Source organism: Podarcis pityusensis, assembly GCF_964106645.2.
Source record: "Podarcis pityusensis genome assembly, chromosome: 8".
NCBI classification, from domain to species: domain Eukaryota; kingdom Metazoa; phylum Chordata; class Lepidosauria; order Squamata; family Lacertidae; genus Podarcis; species Podarcis pityusensis.
The window spans coordinates 8,076,734-8,099,987 of NC_138033.1; the positions used below are offsets into that span (position 1 = coordinate 8,076,734).

Genomic DNA, 23,254 nt, shown 5'->3' on the forward strand with positions numbered 1-23,254 from the left:
GGGGAAACCGAGAAACCTTTTCGAGAGAGGATGCGAGTTATCTTTGCTTTATAGCCTTGTGAAGAAATCTAGACCATGAAAGCCATTCATTCTCAGTGCCAGATCAGCAGCAACGGAACGTTAACAAACATTGCAGCTTCTGTAAGGGGAGTGAAAGGTTGGATCCAGCCATGAAGGGAAACCCCATACAGGACCCAAGGAAAGAAAATGAAGCTGTGGTTTCAGGGCTGGCCCTTCCTCACCCCCGGGACTTGCTGTCGTCCGAGTCCTCGCCCATCCTCATCTCGTTCTCTGAATGGGAGCCTGGGATGATTCCAGAGTCGTCTGATTCATCCATGAGCGAGTTCTTGTCGGCCTCACTGAGGTCGCTGGCTTCTTCCATCTGCACATCTGGGAGGGTCATAGGAGAGGAATAAAATATATCCAAGACTTCTCCAATCATTGGGGCAAGGCCGTAGCTCAGCAGTAGAGCATCTGGCTTTGCGTGCAGAAGGTTCCAGGTTCTATTCCAGGTAGGGTTGGGAGAGACTCCAGTCTGGCACTCTAAAGAGCTGCTGCCAATCAGGGTAGACCAGGGTTGGGGAGCATCCGGCCATTGGGCCAATCTTGCTATGCCTGGGTGTTCAATTTGGCCCACAAGGCTATTCCCCCTCAAGGCACACCCACCTGTCAATCAGCCGGCATCACTGGTGATGTCAGATGATGGGCGAGAAGACACAATGGTTGTTACTATAATTAATTAATTACCATCCTGTTTTCAGTGGGGAACAGGATTGTGCAACCAAGGCAAGATTTAATCCCCACTCATCAGCTGATGAGAATGGAGGTTAAAGCCCTTTGCAAAAGCGCTCTTTGAAGCAGCTCCACGCTTCTGCTTTAAGCAAGTGAAGGAGAGGAGAAAGAAGCTTGTACAATTCAGGGTTTCCTTCTCCTCTCATTGCCTCCTTGGCTACAAAAAACTTCTTCAAAGAGTACTTTTGCAAAGAGCTTTGAGCCAACCCAACCTTTCTGTTTCAGCTTCTGGAGGCTCAAACAGAAGCCTTTCCCAGATGATCGACACACATTGAAATGGTGGGTCCTAAGCTAAGCCACACCCATCTCAAGAGTTAAAACCAGGTCCCTCCCCTCCAGCCACCTCCACGCAACGAGAACAGCGGCCGTCACTCACCTCCGCCGTTAAACAGCGTCTCCCCCAGGCAGTCATTGGGCACCCGAGTCGCGCAACGTTTGTGGCAGTTGAACTTGCAATCTGGAAGGAGTTGGGGAAGGAGGCAAGGCGGGGTGGAAGATCAGCAGCAGGTTAAAAAGTTTCAAGCAAAGGATTCTGGTCTAAATGGACCAATAGCCAGACTTGGAATAAAGGACCTGCAAATGTCCTGCCTTGGTGCTGCTGGACTACAACTCCCATCATCCCTGAACATGGGGCAAAGCTGGCTGGGGATGGTGGGAGTTGTAGTCAAAGAATCATAAAAGGGACCCGAGGGTCATCTAGTCTGACCCCCTGCAATGCAGGAATATCAAGGCAGTCTCCCACCCAATTTGGAACTACACCGGACCCTGCTTAGCTTTGCAAACGTGCTGGAAGTTTTATTGCTGCAGTCCAACAAGTCCTGGAGAACCACGGCTGAAGATCCCCAACCCGAGGCAGATGGGAGGCCCAGATCCCTCCCTCGGGGTCCCGTCCCCCCCTCCTCACCTTTGCATTGGAGGCCCTGGCGGAAGAGGCCTTTGAGGAGCTTCTTGCAGTACTGGCAGACGGTGGGCCGGGTGTAGGAGTGAATGAGGAAGGTGTGGGGCACTTTGACCTTGGAGAGGAAGAGCTTGTCTAGCTCAATGGGGCGGCCGATGTAGGTGGAGGAAGTCAGCCGGCGGGGGAAGGTCTCTATCAGGCTCCGAGTCTGTGAGGAGGGAGGGGGAGAAAGGGGAGCCGGAGGGAGAAGGATCAGCTCTGAGCAAACCACCAGGGCATAGAAGAACACCATCTCTACCCTGAGGCGTTATGTTTGGGACCCACCCGATTCACTGAGTACCCTGTTCTCAGTGGGGAATAGGATTGTGCAGCCAAGGCAAGATTTAATCCCCACTCATCAGCTGATGAGTATGGCGGTTTAAGCCCTTTGCAAAAGGGCTCTTTGAATTAGCTCCATGCTTCTGTTTTAAGCAAGTAAGCAGCAGTGGCGCGGGGTGAAGGAGAGGAGAAAGAAGCATGTATAATTCAGGGAAGGTACCCCCCCAAGAGTTATCTAGTCCAACCCCCTGCAATGCCGTCCTTGTGTGGGCTCGAACCACCAACCTTCTGGTTAAATAACCACTCAGACTGATCCATCGCACCACAGCCATGACTGTGCTTTGCTTTACACTGTTTTTAATGTTATTTCAAATCGTCGTCGTAGTAGTACAGTGGTACCTTAGTTTAAGACAGCTTAGTTTCTGAACAACTTGGATAAAGAACGCTGCAAACCCGGAAGTAGGTGTTTTGGTTTGTGAACTTTGCCTTGGAAGCAGAACATGTTGAGTGTGTTGCATCTGTAAATTGAGTCCCCCACTGCTATGGGAAAGCATGCCTTGGTTTAAGAACGCTTTGGTTTAAGAATGCTTTGGTTTAAGAACGGACTTCCGGAATGGATTAAGTTCGTAAACCAAGGTAAAGGGACCCCTGACCATTACGTCCAGTCGTGACCGACTCTGGGCTTGCGGCACTAATTTCGTTTTATTGGCGGACGGAGCTGGCATACAGCTTCCGGGTCATGTGGGCAGCATGACTAAGCAGCTTCTGGTAAACCAGAGCAGCGAACGGAAACGCCGTTTACCTTCCTGCCGGAGTGGTACCTATTTATCTACTTGCACTTTGACGTGCTTTTGAACTGCTAGGTTGGCAGGAGCAGGGACCGAGCAACGGGAGCTCACCCCGTCGCGGGGATTCGAACCGCTGACCTTCTGATCGGCAAGTCCTAGGCTCTGTGGTTTAACCCACAGCGCCACCCGCGTCCCAAGGTACCACTGTAATAATATTTATTTGTTTGTTTGTTTGTTTTGCTGCCCCTCTGACAGGTTACCCCAGTCACTCTGGGCTGCTTCCAGCAAATTAAAACACAACACGACATAAAACAACAAAACTTCCCTGTACAATTTAAAACGCACCGTCGAAAACAGTTTAAAGCAAATCATGTCTTCACCCTGGAGGCGCACTCCACTGTCTCTCGAGGCAGACATAGCTGTCAACTTACAGATTTGAAAATAAGGGACCAGCAGCCTCGGAAATAAGGGATCGGCAGCCAAAATAAAGGATTTTCAGAGCACAGGTATGTTCGACTTCTGAGCCCCTCCCAGCCAAAGGCAGAAAGCCCAGCCAGCAGCCAAACGAAGCCTCAAGCAGTGGTTCCCACAGCACAGCAACCCAGCAAAGGGGATGCAGCAAGGAAATCCACCATCACCCTCCGCTGGGAAGCGCTGAGCAAAGGCGAGTCCTCAGGCAATGCGGCCGATTTGATCGGCACAAGGCATGCAAGCTCCATCCCCCAGTCGTTCTTAGACTCCTTATTGGGTGAGCAACACAGCCAAGAAACACAGTTGGAGCCTCCCTCCTCCCTGGCCGGGAGGGAGGGAGGGAGAGGAGCTGCTTCCTTTGAAACCCGGGAAATTTAAGGGACATCATCAATAAGGGACAGCAGCGGGACACGGCGCTGTGATAAGGGACTTTCCCGCCGAATAAGGGACGGTTGACAGCTATGGAGGCAGAGGGATGCCAAGGCAAGTTCGCCCCAGAACCAGGTGGGGAGGCGGGCAGGGCAGATCCACTCCCAGCCACATAGCTGTCAACTTACAGATTTGAAAATAAGGGACCAGCAGCCTTGAAAATAAGGGACCAGCAGCCAAAATAAGGGACCTGCAGCCTCACCTGTTCCAGGCACTCCAGTCTTCCTGCAGTCTGGTCAAACTCATGCTGGTAGCTCCGAGAACACTGTCCAACCAACTTTGTAACCAGAGGTTCAACTGAACAGAATCTGAATCACATGCACCACAAGGCCTATGCAGCCTCAACTTAAGATGGCTCCCCGGCCTGGCTTTGCACTGCAAAGTTTGCAGCAGCACGTGCAACAAAATGGCGTCCAGCATTCAAAAAACCCCTCAGCTTGCATTAACTAGCCACACACAAGGCATGCAAGCTCCACCCCCCAGTCGTTCTTAGACTTCTTATTGGGTGAGCAACACAGCCAAGCAACACAGTTGGAGCCTCCCTCCTCCCTGGCTGGCAGGGAGGGAGGGAGGGAGAAGAGCTGCTTCCTTTGAAATTTAAGGGACATCATTTAAGGGACATTTAAGGGACATCCATCAGTAAGGGACAGCAGCGGGACATGGTGCTGGAATAAGGGACTGTCCCTTCAAATAAGGGACGCTTGACAGCTATGCAGCCAGCAGGGGGCGCATGTGCACTCACCAGATCTTCGGAGCTGGAGGGCAAGGAGTCCGTGATGGAGAGGCGCAGGGACTGAGAGTTGGCCAAGGAGGTGGAAGAGAGACGGCGCTTCCGGGCTCCGCTGCAGTTGTTGGGGATGCTGAAGGCGCAGCGCTTGTGGTAGTTCAGCCCACAGCCTGGGAGGAAGATTAGGAGCGTCAAAAATGGCAGGGTCACGAGGTTGGCAGCAGAAACAGCACAGAGAGGCAGGAGAGAGCTACAATGCCCTGCGGCTGAGGTGCCGGGACTTCCGGGCAGAGGAGCTGTCCATCGCCAGCACCGTGGGGCTGCTGGAGTTCCTGGACCCGGTCGGCGTCCAGCAGGTGGACCTGAGGTTCAACAACCTTCTGAGAGCAGAGGAACACCAGGGAGTTCATGGCAGCGACTGAGCAGCCGGCAAGCCAGAAAGCCGGCCCCCGCGACCACTCCTCGCTCCTTCTCTCGGCGACGCTCCACTCTCCCCTCAGGCCATCCCGAGGCGGCCCTGAGACCCTCCTGCGCGCGCACTGCCGGCCGTCCCCTTCGCCCGTTATCATCAATTATTCTTTTTATTATGTATTTGTTTACAATGACAAGGGACTCCAGGTGGCTTACAGATAAAGAAAATAAGAACAGCTAGAAACATGGGAAGCAGGGACAATCATTAAAGAACAATTAAATGCTGATATAATTGAAATTTTATGTACAGTGGTACCTCGGGTTACATACGCTTCAGGTTACATACGCTTCAGGTTACAGACTCCGCTAACCCAGAAATAGTACCTCGAGTTAAGAACTTTGCTTCAGGATGAGAACAGAAATTGTGCTCCGGCAGCGCAGCAGCAGCAGGAGGCCCCATTAGCTAAAGTGGTGCTTCAGGTTAAGAACAGTTTCAGGTTAAGACTGGACCTCCGGAATGAATTAAGTACTTAACCCGAGTATAGTTTTATACTCCTGCTTGGACTACTGCCATGCGCTCTATGTGGGGTCACCTTTGAAGGTGACTCGGAGACTACAACTAATCCAGAATGTGGCAGCTAGACTGGTGACTGGGAGCAGCCGCTGAGACCACATAACACCGGTCCTGAAAGGCCTACTTTGGCTCCCAGTATGTTTCTGAGCACAATTCAAAGTGTTGGTGCTGAGCTTTAAAGCCCTAAACGGCCTCGGCCCAGTATACCTGAAGGAGCGTCTCCACCCCCATCGTTCTACCCGGACACCGAGGTCCAGCTCCGAGGGCCTTCTGGCGGTTCCCTCCCTGCGAGAAGTGAGGTTACAGGGAAGCAGGCAGAGGGCCTTCTCGGTGGTAGCACCCGCCCTATGGAACGCCCTCCCACCAGATGTTAAGGGGATAAATAACTATACAAATTTTAGAAGGTCACCCTGTGTAGGGAGGTTTTTAATGTTTGAAGTCTTTTTAAAAATATATATTTATTAATTTTTACATGAAATTAAAAAAAAACACATTTCACTATTACTTTTAATAGTCCTTCACTAATACAGCTATACCTTGGGATGAATACGCTTCGGGCTAGGCAAATTCGGGTTGCGCTCCGTGGTGACCCAGAAGTAACAGAGTTACTTCCGGGTTTCGACGCGCACGCATGCGCAGACTGTCAAAATGATGTCACGCGCATGCGCAGAAGCACCGAAACGCGACCCGTCTTGCGTTCCATTCGGGATGAGAACAGGGCTCCAGAACAGATCCCGTTCGCATCCTGAGGTAACACTGTAGTTCTCTGCATACTTTTCTCTGCAATATTTCACATAGTCCTCCTTACAAAACTTCTTGCAATCCTACTAGCAAACATTTGTTAATGTTTGAAGTCTTGTTGTGTTTTTATATTATGTTGGAAGCTGCCCAGAGTGGCTGGAGCAACCCCAGTCAGATGCGCGGGGTACAAACAACAACAATTTAGTTATTCTGATAACAAAGAAAAGAGGAATTGGGGGTTATGTAGCTCCCTATTCCCTACACGGACTGGCAGCGGCCCTTGGCTCCAACCCTGGCACCTCCAGGGCTGGGGCAGGCTCCTGAAAATCCCAGAGAGCTTTTGCCAGTCAGTGTAGACAAGACGGAGCCATATGGACCAGCTTTCTATGTTCGGATGCGGGGAAAGGCTCAGGGCAGGATGTCTCCTTCAAAGACAGAGGTCCTTTGGTTGGGTCAGGACGATATGGGATTGGGGGGGCAACTCCCATCACTTGCAGGGGCGCAATTAGTGCCAGCACCGTCCGTTAAGAGTTTGGGTGTAATCTTCGACACCTCCCTTTCCATGGAGGCGCAGATTGCAGCTATAACAAAGGCGGCATTTTTCCATCTCCGCCAAGCTAAGCAGTTGGTTTCTTACCTCTCTTGCCCTGACCTAGCCACTGTGATCCATGCGACGGTCACCTCCAGACTGGATTATTGTAACTCGCTCTACGTGGGACTGCCCTTGAGACTGACCCAGAAACTCCCGCGGGTGCAGAATGCCGCGGCGAGACTCCTTACGGGGTCCTCGCTGCGAGATCACATTCACCCGGTACTATACCAGCTGCACTGGCTCCCGGTGGAGTACAGGATCAGGTTCAAGGTGCTGGTTTTAACCTTTAAAGCCCTATACGGCCTAGGACCCTCGTACCTACGGGACCGCCTTTCCTGGTATGTCCCACAGAGGAACTTATGGTCTTCAAACAAAAACATCTTGGAGGTCCCGGGCCACAGAGAAGTTAGGCTGGCCTCAACCAGAGCCAGGGCTTTTTCGGCTGTGGCTCCAATCTGGTGGAACACTCTGCCACAATAGACTAGGGCCCTGCGGGACTTGACATCTTTCCGCAGGGCCTGCAAGACGGAGCTGTTCTGCCAGGCCTTTGGCCAAGGCACAGTCTGACTCCCTCCTTTGGCAATCCTCACAGAACTTCTAGCCCAATGGTTGCCGTTAATTTGATTGGAATTAATTTTATAATGAAATGATTTTAGAATGTTTTATCGTTTTACTGTTGTTAGCCGCTCTGAGCCCGGCTTTGGCTGGGGAGGGTGGGATATAAATAAAATTTATTATTATTATTGCAGGTTTGATCCCCGGAGAGGTAGGCTTGGAAGAGAAACACACACCCCCGTGTGAAATCCCTGGAGAGCTGCTGCCAGCCAGAATAGGAAATACTGAAGTACGTGACTCGGTATAAAGGCAGTTCCCTGCGTTCCCAAACGCTTTGCAAACCACATGGGAACCAAGCAGTGGAAGGGGCTGGTAGGAGGGTGAGGTTTTCTGCCTTCGATTAAGCATTAAGCAGCGTAATGGCCTAAAAGCCCAATGCGTCGTGTCCTGCCAGGGCCCCGGGGGCAGATGCAGAGTGAGAGCATGTGGCTCAAAGGCTCACGTGGCTTTGGAGGTCAAAAGCAAGAGCCCAAGGGCAGCAGCCCCTGCGTGGGAGACTGGAACGCTCCGGGCCGCTGCTCCCAAACAGCAGGCGAAGGGGCCAAGCTGCGTCCGGACTGTGCCACTTGGGATGGCAGGAGGGGGCACACATAACAGGGGGCAAAACAAACCTAATGTTTCAAGGAGAGGGTGTCCCCCGTCCTCTTCTCCCCGATATATCATTTTTCTACAGGTACCAAATATTTTATTTCCTTTTCTTTGGGTAGCAGAGATTCTCAGCTGTCCTTTTTTTTTTTTAAAAAAAAGGATGTTTCTAGACCTCATGATACCCTTGAAAATGTGTCGGCAAGAAAATCGCTGGGCGTCTGGCAGGGCACCCAAATAAGAGAAGGCTCCTGGCCTTTGGGGGGGGGGGAAGTCTTGCCTCGCCTTCCACTCTAGGTAAAGGTAAAGGGACCCCTGACCATTCGGTCCAGTCGTGGCCGACTCTGGGGTTGCGGCGCTCATCTCGCTTTACTGGCCGAGGGAGCCGGTGTACAGCTTCCAGGTCATGTGGCCAGCATGACTAAGCCGCTTCTGGCGAACCAGAGCAGCGCGCAGAAACACTGTTCACCTTCCCGCCAGAGCAGTACCTATTTATCTACTTGCACTTTGACGTGCTTTCGAACTGCTAGGTTGGCAGTAGCAGGGACCGAGCAACGGGAGCTCACCCCGTCGCGGGGATTCAAACCGCCGACCTTCTGATCGGCAAGTCCTAGGCTCTGTGGTTTAACCCACAGCACCACCCGCATCCCCGCTTTCCACTCTAACAGCTAGCAAAAGCAGAGTAGAATATGTGAGGTAGGAAAGCAAATATTTTAAAAGTGGCTCAGTTTCCACAATTTAATGCAGAGTTTTCTTGCAGTGAAATAAAGAAATAAAAAATAAAAATCGACAGGTGTATTACTCTTGAGGGAGCCCATGACTCCAAATCCCATCATCCAAGGACATAGCCAGGATTTATGTTGGGGGGGGGACAAAACCGACATGATCAGTTAGTTAAGTATTTATATTGTTTTGCTTGATCTATGGGGGGCAGCTGTCCCTCCTACCCCCCTCTTGGCAACGCCCATGCCATCACCATTGGGCATAGGCCAAACTGGCTGAGCCTGATGGGAGCTGTAGTCCAGCAACATCTGGGGAGGGCACAGATGTTCCCCACCCCCAGGGGAGAGGTCTTCAGGGACAAAATGGGCAATTGATCCAAATAAGTCTTTATGCCTTTGGAGGAAATGCCAAGCCAGGTCTTGGCAGACAAAAAACCCTCCGCCTTCCCGCAAAAAAATCAAATCAAAGAGGGAGCCTTACCATCACACTTGAGACCTTGGCGTACCAATCCGAAGAGCATCTCGCCGCAGTGGTCACAGAAAGCCGGAGCGCGATAGGAGTGCACGTTGAGGGCGTGTGGTCGGATCCGGAAGTCCTCAAAAGTGGCGGAAGCTAGGAGAGGAGGAGAAGGAAGGCGCTTAGAATAACATTGGAAGAGGCCTGCAGGATCAGGCCCCTGGCCCATACAGTCCGGTATCCTGGCCCCGCAGTGGCCAGATGCCCCGAAAGGAAGCACGCAGAGCAGGATCCATAGCTGTCAACTGTCCCTTATTTGGCGGGAAAGTCCCTTACCCCAGCGCCGTGTCCCGCTGCCGTCCCTTACTGATGATGTCCCTTAAATTTCCCGGGTTTCAAAGGAAGCAGCTCCTCTCCCTCCCTGCCGGCCAGGGAGGAGGGAGGCTCCAACTGTGTTGCTTGGCTGCATTGCTCACCCAATAAGGAGTTTAAGAACGACTGGGGGGAGGAGCTTGCATGCCTTGTGCCGATCAAATCGGCCGCGTTGCCTGGGGACTCGCCTTTGCTCAGCGCTTCCCAGGGGAGAAGTGACGGTGGTTTTCCTTGCTGCATCCCCTTTGCTGGGTTGCTGCGCTGTGGGAACCACCGCTTGAGGCTTTGTTTGGCTGTTGGCTGGGCTTTCTGCCTTTGGCTCGGAGGGGCTCAGAAGTTGAACATACCTGTGCCCAGAAAATCCCTTATTTTGGCTGCTAATGCCTTATTTTTGAGGCTGCTGGTCCCTTATTTTCAAATCTGTAAGTTGACAGCTATGGCAGGATCAGAGTACTAGAGTACTGCATTTAATACTATTCTTCCGCATAGATTGGTGCCCAAATTATTAGACCTGGGACTTCCACCGTGTTTGTGCAGGTGGATATTCGATTTTCTATCAAACCGTTCCCAAAGGGTCAGGTTGGGTTCCCACGTCTCTGCGGATCTTATCACGAATACGGGGACGCCGCAGGGGTGCGAGTTGAGCTCGCTTTTATATACGCTCTATACAGCTGACTGTGCCCCCAAATACCCCAGGAATAAGATAATTAAGTTTGCAGATGATACAGCGGTGGTTGGTTTAATCACTGCTGGAGAGGGGGAGGCGGCCTATAGGAAGGAAGTTGAGCAGTTGGGGGAGTGGTGCAGGAAAAACAACTTACTCCTTCACTTAAAGAAAACAAAAGAGATTATTGTGGACTTTAGGAAATGTAAATTGAATATTCGGCAACTTATTATTGAGGGGAAGTGTGTGGAACAGGTCTCGGTGTTTCGATTTCTGGGAATGGAGTTGAGAGATGACCTAACCTGGGGAGAAAACAGCAAAGACCTGGTGAAGAGAGCACAGAAGAGGTTGTATTTTCTGAGAATCCTCTGGAAAAACAATCTCTCAAAGGACATGTTGATGGCATTTTACCATTGTACTGTGGAGAGTGTATTAACTTATGGTCTGTGTGTGTGGTTTGGGAGCTGCACGGTCAGGGAAAAAATAATGCTGTCCAGGGTTGTAAAGACTGCGGAGAGAATAATTGGGCGCACTCTTCCCATCTTGGATCAAATCTATGCTTCCAGGTCTTCCAGGTGCCATAAGAAAGCTGCAGAGATAGCGCAGGATAGTGCGCACCCCGGAAATGATCTCTTTCAGCTTCTGCCTTCTAGAAGAAGGTACAGGGTTATAATGACTAGGACTAGCCGCCTGAGAAACAGTTTCTACCCAAATGTAATTCTGGTTTTAAACACAGTATAGGTAAAGGTAAAGGGACCCCTGACCTTTAGGTCCAGTCGTGACCGACTCTGGGGTTGCGGCGCTCATCTCGCTTTATTGGCTGAGGGAGCCGGCGTTTGTCCGCAGACGGCTTCCGGGTCGTGTGGCCAGCATGACTAAGCCGCTTCTGGCGAACCAGAGCAGCACACAGAAACGCTGTTTACCTTCCCGCTGGAGCGGTACCTATTTATCTACTTGCACTTTGATATGCTTTCGAACTGCTAGGTTGGCAGGAGCAGGGACCAAGCAACAGGAGCTCATCCCATCGCGGGGATTCGAACTGCCGACCTTCTGATCGGCAAGTCCTAGGCTCTGTGGATTAACCCACAGCGCCACCCGCGTCCCTAAACGCAGTATAGGGAGTCTCTATGGGAGAATATTGTATTTTAAAATGGGGTTTCAGAGTTTTTAGGGGTTTTTGAATGTCTTATGTAGATTTTTCAATTTCATTGTTCTGTATGGGTCAATGACAATAGAGATATCGTATTGTAGAGCAAGTCTGCCACAACTTCCAGAAACTGATATTCAGAAGTGTTCGCTCCCTCTGACCGTGGGGGCAGAGTCAAGCCGGATGAGGAACGGTTGAAGGAGCTGGGGATGTTTAGCCGGGGAAAGAGGATACCGAGAGGAGGGCTGGCACTTTAAAATGACATTTGTAAAAACAAAACCAGAAGCATTTTTGTTAGGAATTGTAGGACAAGACCTGCCAAGAAAAACCAGGAATCTATTTATGTATGCTACAACAGCGGTAAGAGTCTTGATAGCAGAAGGACGGAAGAATGAGGAAATCCTAACGAAAGAACAGTGGCAAGAAAAATTGTTGAGTTATGCAGAGTTGGCTAAATAGACATACAAATTGCGGGACAAGGACAACTGTGACTTTAAGGAAGAATGGGAGTTTTTTACAAATTATCTAAAAAGGCAACAAGAGGAACTGGACTCCCTGGCAGGTTTTGAATAAACATACACACAATTTATTGGTTGATAACATGATAGACAGATAACGTAAGGATATGTATAATTTTATAACATGCAGAGAATAATATGTGCTGAAAAATCAGAGAGGGGAGCTGAGAGAAGTCTCTGGGGGGGATGGAAGGGGGGAAATAATGTAAGTGATTATATGGTTTGATAATTTGTAATGTTGAAATTGCTAATAAAAATATTTTTTTAAAAAAAAGAGAGAGAGAGGAGGGCTGGCACATGGATGAGGGAGCAAGCTTTTCGCTTGCTCTGGAGGGTAGGACTCGAACTCATCGCTTCAAGTTACAAGAAAGGAGATTCCGACCAAACATCAGGAAGAACTTTCTGACAGTAGGAGCTTTTTGAAATAATAATAATAATAAATTTTATTTATATCCCGCCCTCCCCAGCCGAAGCCGGGCTCAGGGCGGCTAACAACAATCAAATAATCAAAAAATCAAATAATCACACAATCTAAAAATATTTCATTATAAAAATTAATTAAATCAAATTGATGGCAACCAATTAAGCAAAGTTCTGTGCAGGTTGCCAGAGGAGGGAGTCAGGCTGCGCCCTGATCAAAGGCCTGGCGGAACAACTCTGTCTTGCAGGCCCTGCGGAAAGATGTCAAGTCCCGCAGGGCCCTAGTCTCTTGTGACAGAGCATTCCACCAGATTGGAGCCGCAGCCGAGAAGGCCCTGGCTCTAGTTGAGGCCAGCCTAACCTCTCTGAGGCCTGGGACCTTGAGGATGTTATTATTTGCAGACCGTAGGTTTCTCTGTGGGGCATACCAGGAGAGGCGGTCCCGTAGGTACGAGGGTCCTAGGCCGTATAGGGCTTTAAAGGTTAAAACCAGCACCTTAAACCTGATCCTGTACTCCACCGGGAGCCAGTGCAGCTGGTATAGTACCGGATGAATGTGATCTCGCAGCGAAGACCCCATAAGGAGTCTCGCCGCGGCATTCTGCACCCGCTGGAGTTTCTGGGTCAGTCTCAAGGGCAGCCCCACGTAGAGCGAGTTACAATAATCCAGTCTGGAGGTGACCGTCGCATGGATCACAGTGGCTAGGTCAGGGCGAGAGAGATAAGGGGCCAACTGCTTAGCTTGGCGGAGATGAAAAAATGCCGCCTTTGTTATAGCTGTAATCTGCGCCTCCATAGAAAGGGAGGTATCGAAGATTACACCCAAACTCTTAACGGACGGTGCTGGCACTAATTGCACCCCTGCAAGAGATGGGAGTTGCCCCCTCAATCCCATATCGTCCCGACCCAGCCAGAGGACCTCTGTCTTCGAAGGATTTAACTTCAACCGGCTCCCACGTAACCATCCAGCCACAGCTTCCAGACATCTGGTCAGTGTGTCTGGGGCCGAGTCAGGATGGCCATCCATCAACAGATAGAGTTGGGTGTCATCAGCATACTGATGGCAACCCAGCCCAAAACTCCGGACAAGCTGGGCGAGGGGGCGCATAAAGATGTTAAAAAGCATCGGAGAGAGAATCGCACCCTGAGGCACTCCACACACCAAGGAGTGGCGCGATGACAATTCCCCCCCAAGCGCCACCCTCTGTCCCCGACCAGAGAGAAACGAGCGCAGCCATTGAAGGACTGTGCCCTGGATCCCCACGTCGGCAAGGCGGTGGTCCAGGAGTTCGTGATCGACCATGTCAAAGGCTGCTGACAGATCTAGAAGAATCAGCAGCCCCGACCCACCTCGATCCAGCTGCCTGCGGAGATCATCTGTTAGGGCGACCAGAGCCGTCTCGGTCCCATGACCAGCGCGGAAGCCGGACTGGAATGGATCCAAAGCAGATGTTTCATCCAGAAACCTACCAAGCTGTTCAGCAACCGCTCTCTCAATCACCTTACCCAGGAATGGAAGATTCGAGACCGGGCGGTAATTGGATAGATCTGAGGGATCTAATGATGTTTTCTTTAAGAGCGGACGCACCACTGCCTCCTTCAGTTCCCCTGGGAATGTCCCGGTGCCAAGGGACAAATTGATAATATCCCCCAGGGGGGCCCGCACCTCGTCTGGACACGCTCTAATCAGCCATGACGGGCACGGGTCAAGAGGACAGGTGGTGGGCTTTCCAGCTTGGAGGAATCTGTCCACATCGGCTGGAGATATCCGGTCAAAGTGGTCCAATACTGGACCCGAGGACAGTCGAGGGGCCTCCAGTTCCTTTATTGTGTCCAAATTGGCAGGGAGGTCATGGCGGAGCAACAGGACCTTTTCCGCAAAAAAGCTCACAAATGCCTCACAGCTGTGTGTCAGATTGTTATTTAAATTTGGCTGTCCTTCAAGGGACGTTAAAGACCGAATTATACTAAATAATTGCGCCGGGCGAGAGCTAGCGGATGCAATGGAGGCCGAGAAGTAAGACTTCTTAGCGGCCTTCACTGCCATCTCATAGGTTTTCATAAAAACCCTATAAGATGTTCTTGAGGCTCCGTCACGGGCACCCCGCCATACTCGCTCTAGCCGTCTGAGGTCCCGCTTCATTTTCCGAAGCTCCTCGGTAAACCAGGGAGCCCGGTTTCTGCGGGGTCGCAGAGGGCGCTTAGGTGCGATCTCATCGATGGCTGCCAGGAGCTGGGTATTCCAGCCCTCAACAAGCTTAGTCAATGAGTCGCCAGGGGGAGCAAGGTCCCGCAAGGCTTGACGGAATCTATCAGGGTCCATCAGCCTCTGCGGGCGAGCCCAAATCGGCTCGCCACCTAAGCAGGGTGGGGGTGGAAAGTCAATCCTGGCTTTCAGAGCGTAGTGATCAGACCATGGCACCTTCATCGAAGGAGACATGATCACATCTATACCGGCGCCAAAGATCAAATCCAGCGTGTGGCCTGCTTGATGTGTGGGGCCCGAAACAAACTGGGAGAGCCCTAGTGTCGCCATGGAAGACACCAGGTCCAGAGCCTGTGAGGAGGGAGTGGCATCAGCGTGGAAGTTGAAGTCTCCCAATACCAATAGGTTAGGGAACTCCAAGGCCCAGCCGGCCACTGCCTCCAGCAGGCCTGACAGGGTGGCTGATGGTGCGCTAGGTGGCCGGTACACCAGCCAGACAGCCAAGCTCTCCTCGGAGCCCCACACTAGGCCAACACATTCAATGCCGGGGATCGATGGCGAAGGTAGAGCCCTGAAAGAACAATCTTCCCGGATTAATACTGCCACCCCTCCCCCCCGGCCCACAGTCCGTGACTGGTGGAGGACGGAGAAACCCGGGGGCGCCATCTCTCGTAAGGTAACAGTTACCCCTTCGCGCACCCAGGTCTCCGTCACACAAGCCAGGTCGACCACCTGCGAGGTGAAGAAATCTCGCAGGGTAGCGGTTTTGTTGCCTATAGACCTGGCATTGCACAGCACCAGTGAAGGAGGTGAGTACTCCTTGCTCACCCTACCCTCGTCTCTCGGGATGGGGCGCAGATTGGAAGGGGTACGAGCGTATCCATATCTCGATCCCCTTCGCCTATAACATGTGAAACAGACTCCCTTAGGAGGTTGTGGACTCTGCTTCCTTGGAGGTTTTAAAGCAGAGGTTGGATGGTCATCTGCCAGGGATGAGATTCCTGCATTGCAGGGGGTTGGACTAGATGACCACAGGGGTCCCTTCCAACTCTACGAATCTATGATTCATGATCCATGGTATGTAGCCACAAATTCTTGAATTTATCTGATCTTCTTCTAAAGCCATCTTAGCTGGTATCCACTACTGTCTCCTGCAGGAAGGAGTTCCGTAGTTCATGTGTGAATAAGCCCCTTCTTTTATCTGCCTTGATTCTTGCCATGTTCAGAAGGTGAGAGGGGTTTTTTAAAAAAGGGAAGCAGCAATTCAATTTCAAGGATTAACGGAGCACAGTGGAGCTAGGGGATTTCTTTTTTTCTTTTTTGAATATTTTTTATTAGAAATTTCGACATAACTATTTATCAAAAACACATCCTCCTCATTCCCCCCCATTTTTTCCCTCCCCCAAAAATAAAACCTGCCCTCCCAACCCCACCCCCCAAACTTCCCTTAGCTCTGGTTTTTCAGCACATGTTATTCTCTGCATATTCTAAAATTGTAAAGACACTTAATTTATCTATCTAAATATTACCAGTAAAAAGTTTGTGTATGTTTATTCAAAACCTGCCAAGAAGTCCAGTTCATTTGTTGTTTCTTTAAGTACTTTGTAAAGTGGAGCTAGGGAATTTCAAAGCAGGGAGGGGGGAAATAAAGCCCTCCCATTATCACTGCCGGACCCCCAGAACATTCTCCAGACCACCCCTCCCTGGCCCTTCGCAAGGGCTTTGGAATGAGGCAAAGGGAGGAGGCACATCAATTGCTCCACCCACTTTTGTCCCAGGCCCCACCCACCTGACATATGGCCCCCCGGGAGCTTGCCCAGGAGGGGATCTGGCCCTTGGGGTGGAAAAAGCTTTTGCACGCAAGGCAGATGCTGTAACGCTGAGCTATGACTCTTCGCCTCAGAATTATCAGTCTTCTGATAATCTGCCACAGAACGAGAAGATAAAAGTCTACAAAAGTGCCAAGGTTTTGTTCTCAGCTGAATGCGGTTTGTTTAGGTCAGCAGCCTGGTGCCCTCTAGATTTTTTTGGACTACAACTCCCATCATCCCTGACCATCGGTTGCAGCGGCTATGGCTGATGGGAATTGTAGTCCAACACATCTGGCAAAGGCTTCTTAGGACTTACCATTGCATGAAAACAGGCACAGGGGGTGATTTAAGCACCCTTGAGGAAGTGGAGATTCTAGATTGAGAGGCTGGAATAGTGCAGGTTATCTGACGGAACTGCATTAAATCATCCATCCTGGGACACCCGGATTCAAATTCTGACTCCAGGCACAACGCTAGCTGGGTGCCACTGACTGAACTCCACTCCCAGTCTAACCTGGTATCTCACGAGGCTGTTGCAAATCATTTTATCAAGGGCTGCCAGGCCGGACATTTAAAAGCAGACAGGGAAACAAGGCACTCTACACTCTCTCAGAGACACTCTTGTCTCAGGATAGCCTGTCCCTGTTTAGGAGCCCATCCCACATGCCCCAGCTGAAATAGTTTAGAAACGAGTAGCCTCTGGGAGACCTTGTCCTAGTCGCCATGTTTCAAGCCTGGTCTACCTTGCAAGTTTGTTGTGTAGAGGAAATGAGGGAGCAGCTGGAGGCTAACCCACCCTGGGCATAGCTGTCAAGCGTCCCTTATTTGGAGGGACAGTCCTTTATCCCAGCGCCATGTCCCGCTGCTGTCCCTTATTGATGGATGTCCCTTAAACTTCCCAGGTTTCAAAGGAAGCAGCTCCTCTCCCTCCCTCCCTGCCGGCCAGGGAGGAGGGAGGCTCCAACTGTGTTGCTTGGCTGCCCGGCCCGCCCCCCTCCGGCCTCCTCTCACCAGCCTCGGCCCCCGGGAACCCCTCCCCGCCAGGACTGGCAGGAGCCTCGGGCCCTTCCGCCACCATCCTCCTCGCGGCCGCAGAACTGAGCGTCTCTGCCTGGGGCCTCCCCTCTGCCCGTCACCGCCGTGCCCGCTCCCGCTAGGCCGTACTGCAGCTGTGCCGCTGAAGGAACAGATGAGATGGGCAGCCTATGAATTGCTGAGGAGCCTTCAGAGGAGAGCGAGGGCAACCATAGAGAAAGCAGTTCAGAGAGAGGAGGAAGAGGAGGAGGCGGAGGCGCGGACAGGTGTTCCAAGGGCTAAGCATAGAGGGGGAAAGCGGAGGAAGGACCGCAAGTGCTTCTTCCACAGATTTGTAGTGGTAGACTAGCATAGATGGTCTGATCTGTGGGTTTACTTTGGGCGCTATTCCCCCCCCCTTCCTCCCGCCCCGCCTGATGGAACTGAGCGCTGCAGATGGAGCACGAGAGAAGAGATACAGAACTGCAGCAGCATCTTCGTAGCTTGGGCTTTGTTTTGCGCGCAAAGTGGTTGCTGCTTGTAGTTATTTAATTGCAGTGTTTCATCGGCTGGTGTCTTGAGCAGCAACCTCTGGAAACGAAGGGCTAAAAACCGGCGCTGCTCTCCCAAATTATCTGGTCCCTTTTAACTTTGTATTTCAGCTGGTTGACTAAAATCCCTTATTTTGGCTGCTGGTCCCTTATTTTCAAATCTGGAAGTTGACAGCTATGACCCTGGGCTCCTCTGATTTTGAGCCTTGTGGCCACCCTTTTCGCCCCAGGCAGAAGCAGCTGTTTCTGGGGGGCTTCCCTAGCCCCACCTAGGTAGGCAGGAAGTGCCCCGGGTCCCTCGGGTGCAAGAGGAGATCCGCCAGGAAGCACCTTCCACCGCCCTTCCCCCAAGCGGAGGAAAGGGGTTGTCTGTACCCAAAACCCACATCCTGCTCCGTTGCCTGGGCGTCGGATTCAAAAAACATCACCTGCCGCCTCCAGCAAGCGAGAGATCTAGGCCAGGAGAGAGAGATATACAGAGAGACAGAGAGGACTGTGCCAGCCTTTGCTAAGGAACCAGCGTGGCGAAACGGTTGCAGCACTGGACCAGGACTTGGCAGAGACCAGGGTTCAAAACCTGCCATGAAGCTAACTAATAATCATCATCATCATCATCAATAGCCGCAAGGCTATTGATTGTGAAAAATTGGAAAAGTGGTATTATACCGACAAAAATAGAGTGGCTTGCCAAATGATTGGAGTACTACGATATATCCAAAACAATGGGAGGATCTCAAAAGAGAAGATAGACAGGGACTGGAAGGTGTTTAAAGGATACTTGCAAAACCATATTGAAAAATCAGAACTCCTATTAGAATAAACAAGTTCCGTTTCAAATACTGGAATACTAAATAAGATGGATAACAATGTGTAATAGAAAAAGAAGCGTGAAATTAGGTTAAAGGTGTGTGAAAGAAAGTAATAGAAGTGGAAAGAAATTGCAATTGAGTAGATTGGAAGTCTAACACAAAGGTGGGGTGAGGGGTGAGGGATGGTGGTGGGAAAAGGAATTATCTGTGGGACTGAATGTTGGTATGTTTGTATATATTTAAGGATTGTATGAAATGTATGTTTGTATGCTTGTATATTCGCAATATGTGTGTATTAATGCTGAATTATTTTAACAATAAAAACTTATTTTTTAAAAAAAAGGAAAGTCCCATGAACCAATGGAAGCAATAGTGGGGGGAAAAGGACTTGGCAGAGACCAGGGTTCAAATCCTGCCATGAAGCTAAATAAATAATAATAATAATAATAATAATTTATACCTCGCCCTCCCCAGCCAAGAAGGGCTCAGGGCGGCAAAAACCAGGTATAAAAACAATGGATTCAAATACAACTTAAAAACAAGATTAAAATACAACATGCAGCCTCATTTCAGTAGAAACTCAAATCAAAAACTTTTTGGGCATGAAAACTGGGCGGCCTTGGGGGGCAGCCTCTGCCTCTCAGCCTAGCCTACCTCCCAGGGTTGTTGTGGGGAGTGAACGAGGAGAAGTAAATGCACATTCCCTTAGAATTTTCGAGTCGGGAAGGGATACCCCCAAAGGTCATCTAGCCCAACCCGCCATCGTGCGGAACCCGCAGCCGAGCCAGTTCACGATTCCGCTAAGGCAGCTCACCTGAGAGCACCACCTCCACCAGGTCGCCTTCCTGGATGTCGCTGGCAGCCCTGACCAGCTGCAGGATGTTGGCCGAGGACGGGTCGTGCTTGAAGAGCAGAATCTTGTCGTAGAGGCAGTAGAATCCGCACTCGGGGAACTGAAAAGGAAGAGACAGAGGTGGATAGGGAGAGCCAGGGAAAACAACTCTAAGAATCCAGAATGCAGCAGCTAGACTGGTGACTGGGGGCGGCCGCCGAGACCTACACTGGCTCCCAGTACATTTCTGAGCACAATTCAAAGTGTTGGTGCTGACCTTGAAAGCCCTCAATGGCCTCGGTCCAGTATACCTGAAGGAGCGTCTCCACCCCCATCGTTCTGCCCGGACGCTGAGGTCCAGCGACAAGGGCCTTCTGGCAGTTCCCTCATTGCGAGAAGCCAAATTACAGGGAACCAGGCAGAGGGCCTTCTCGGTAGTGGCGCCCTCCCTGTGGAACGCCCTCCCATCAGATGTCAAAGAGATAAACAACTACCTGGCATTTAGAAGACATCTGAAGGCAGCCCTGTTTAGGGAAGTTTTTAATGTGTGACATTTTAATGTATTTTTGGTCTCTGTGGAAGCCGCCCAGAGTGGGCGGGGTACAAATAATAAGTTGTTGTTGTTGTTGTTATATTCTATGGCACTCTTTGTTTTTGCACTCATTATTTATTTTGTGTTTTTATCCTCTATTTTCATCTTGTGAACTGCCCTAAGGGCGTGTGTGTGTGTGTGTGTGTATCTATATATCAAAAGAAGGAGAATTTTCAAAGCATGCTTTGCTGGCCTGGTACACCTTCCAAAAGCTTTGGACTATAACTCCCATCAGCCCAAGCCTGCTGGGAGTTGTAGTCCCAAACATCTGGAGGGCGCCAGGTGAGCAAAAAGCGACTTCGAAGGTTTCAGGGAGGAGGGGTGGGAGCAGTGGTGGACCTACATTTTGGGGTTCCTGAAGCTTGGACTGATTTGGGGTCCCATTTGCACCCGGCATCAAGGCCAGGGCAACCACTGCTACCTTCTCCAATGGGTTTGTTCCAGATCATCACAATTGTTTGGTTGTTGTTTTTTTAATGCTATTACATCTCAGATTTTGATGAAAATCTCCGTACTGGATTATTGCTCCAGTCCTCTGAGAATCTCTGGTCCCACAGGTTTTGAATCCTTCCTGTTAGTTTATCCAATTCTGCATAGTCCATTAATTTCATCTGCCATTCATCTTTCGTCGGTAATTCTTCTTGTTTCCATTTTTGTGCTGCCTTTATTGCATATAAAAACAGTTTACTATCCTGTCTGTTAATATCCTCCCCTACAACGCCAAGTAAAAATGCTTCTGGGGTTTTTTTTAATAAATGCATATTTCAACATCTTTTTCATCTCATTATATATCATTTCCCAAAAGCTTTTCACTTTCTTACATTCCCACCAGATGTGATAAAAAGATCCTTCTTTTTCTTCACGTTTCCAACATTTATAACTTGTTTTGTACATTTTATTTAATTTCAATAAGACACCCTTCCCCTTTCTATGCACTTCAATGCACTTGGGCGTTGCTCAGTTAACTCCAGCGCAGTCGGAATGCTGTTTGAACAGGGTTGCGGTGAAAGAAGCAGGTTTATTCCTGGGACACCGCAGGGAGACGGGAAAAAGAGACAAGTCACTGCAAGTTGGCGGTGGTTTCAGGTTTGAGCCCTTTCTGTACCCAGAGGTCAATCGCAGCAGCTGCAAACTTTTAAAATCCAAAGCAATACTCTGCGCTGACTCTGGCTACAAACAGGGTTGCTCCCCAGTGAGTAACAATGTGCTCTGGGCAGCCAGGCGGGGAAACTTTCAGAAACCGAAAGACAGATGGTCCTTTCTTCGGGGCGAGTCACTGATGCGTCAGGACTCGAGGCAGGTCTTAAAAATGCGGGCCGACGAGATTTCAGCTCGGCTGGGCTACACTGATTGGGCAGCGGCTCGGCTGAAGCAACGGGTCGAAAGCATGACAGTTTGGTTAGGTGGAGAAACTTTATTTTGTGCCAGTGGGCTGGATCCTCATCCGTTGCCGCCCCGCAGGCTGGTTTTGACAGGTGAGTGGGGCAACCAGTCACCCAATGTCACTATGAGGCCATGTGATTGACGGGTAGGTCGTTCCGCCCACCAGTGAAAGTCTGCCAGCAGCACGTCCCAAGCGCCCAGCAGCAGCTGGTTTCGTCGGGCGCCTGGGAAGAGCAGCGCAAGGCGCTGGGCTGCTCCTGTGGCACCAAGCAGTTTCCATGGAAAAACTGTTGTTAAAACAGAGCTTTTCTTCCCCCAGCTCATGGAATCATATACAGTGGTACCTCGGGTTACATACGCTTCAGGTTACATACGCTTCAGGTTACAGACTCCGCTAACCCAGAAATAGTGCTTCAGGTTAAGAACTTTGCTTCAGGATGAGAACAGAAATCGTGCTCTGGCGGCGCAGCAGCAGCAGGAGGCCCCATTAGCTAAAGTGGTGCTTCAGGTCAAGAACAGTTTCAGGTTAAGTACGGACCTCCGGAACGAATTAAGTACTTAACCTGAGGTACCACTGTAGTCAGAAGGGAACTCCAAGGGTCAACTAGTCCAACCCCCTAAAAAGCAGGAATCTCAGCTAAAGCATCCATGGCAGATACGATATGATAATCTTTATTGTCATTGTCCCATATAGAACAACGAAATTGAAAAAATCTACATAGGACATTCAAAAACCGACAAGCCTGCTATCCTTGCTATCCCAGCCTGGTTGACCCCCTAAAAACTCTGATACCCCATAATTAAATACAATATACTCCTATAGAGACTCCTTACACTGCATTTAAAACCAAAATCGCATTTGGATAGAAACTGTTTCTCAGGCGGCTAGTCCTAGTCTTTATAGCCCTGTACCTTCTTCCAGAAGGCAAAAGCTGAAAGAGATCATTTCCGGGGTGCACACTATCCTGCGCTATCTCTGCAGCTTTCTTATGGCACCTGGCTGCATAGATTTGATCCAAGGTGGGAAGAGTGCGCCCAATTATTCTCTCCGCAGTCTTTACAACCCCGGACAGCATTGTTTTTTCCCTGGCCGTGCAGCTCCCAAACCACACACATCCTTCTCCTGTGTAGGCCTAAGAAAACTTCTACGATCTCTCACTGTTTATTGTAATGCTGAACAATTAACAATTAACCCTCTCTCTTTGAGGGGTAGGGGGTGGCACTCCTGGCACTCGCTTCAAAAATCGAAATATACCCATATTTCCTAAAAAGATTGCTGCTCTCCTGGAATAATTCCTTGTCAGCGGCAAGGAATATATACACATGCACGTATGCATATATTCAGGCACCAAGAAAACGTTTCAGGTGTGGCTCATCTCAAACAGGAGTCCAGGCTGTCAGACAGCAGCAGACAAACACCTGTCTTGCAAAGATGGATGGCGTGTGTGTGTGTTTTTTTAAGGGAAGGCAGCCGAGAAGAGACGTTTCGCACAAGCTCAGGGAAGGAGCAACATTCAGCCTTTCAAGCTTTCTGGTTGTAGTGAGACGCTATGCAAATGCCGGCAGTTATTTTTAACTCTCAAAGGTACCCCATCTGAAACGCTTTGTTCGTTCCAGTTGACCTCTGAACTCCTCCTTCCTTCCTCCTTAAAGCGGAGAGATCTTTATGATTTCATTGCAAGCGAGAGGAACTGGCTCCTATCCCTGCTCCCTCCCCCCAACCATCTTTTTAAAAAAATCATGTGCATAAGAACGACCCTTATCCTGGGGAGCCTATGGAATTCACTGCCACAAGATTTTCACTTCGGATCCTCT

At 50.3% G+C, this 23,254-nt stretch overlaps 2 protein-coding genes across 3 annotated transcripts in view; both read right to left on the reverse strand.

The window, feature by feature from the left end:
- Positions 1 to 23,254, reverse strand: part of STRN4 (striatin 4) — a gene marked incomplete at its 5' end in the record, with an annotated part of 188,023 nt that overhangs the window by 98,552 nt on the left and 66,217 nt on the right. The window lies entirely within an intron of this gene.
- PRKD2 (protein kinase D2) overlaps positions 1 to 23,254 on the reverse strand; it is a 60,161-nt gene that overhangs the window by 19,882 nt on the left and 17,025 nt on the right. For both annotated transcript variants that reach the window (XM_081018672.1, XM_081018673.1), the window contains exons 2-7: positions 19,447 to 19,585; positions 9,145 to 9,276; positions 4,439 to 4,593; positions 1,697 to 1,898; positions 1,169 to 1,249; positions 243 to 390 (exon numbers count right to left, since the gene is read on the reverse strand). In XM_081018672.1, coding sequence (XP_080874798.1) covers positions 243 to 390; positions 1,169 to 1,249; positions 1,697 to 1,898; positions 4,439 to 4,593; positions 9,145 to 9,276; positions 19,447 to 19,585 — 857 coding nt within the window. The remainder of the gene's footprint in view (positions 1 to 242; positions 391 to 1,168; positions 1,250 to 1,696; positions 1,899 to 4,438; positions 4,594 to 9,144; positions 9,277 to 19,446; positions 19,586 to 23,254) is intronic.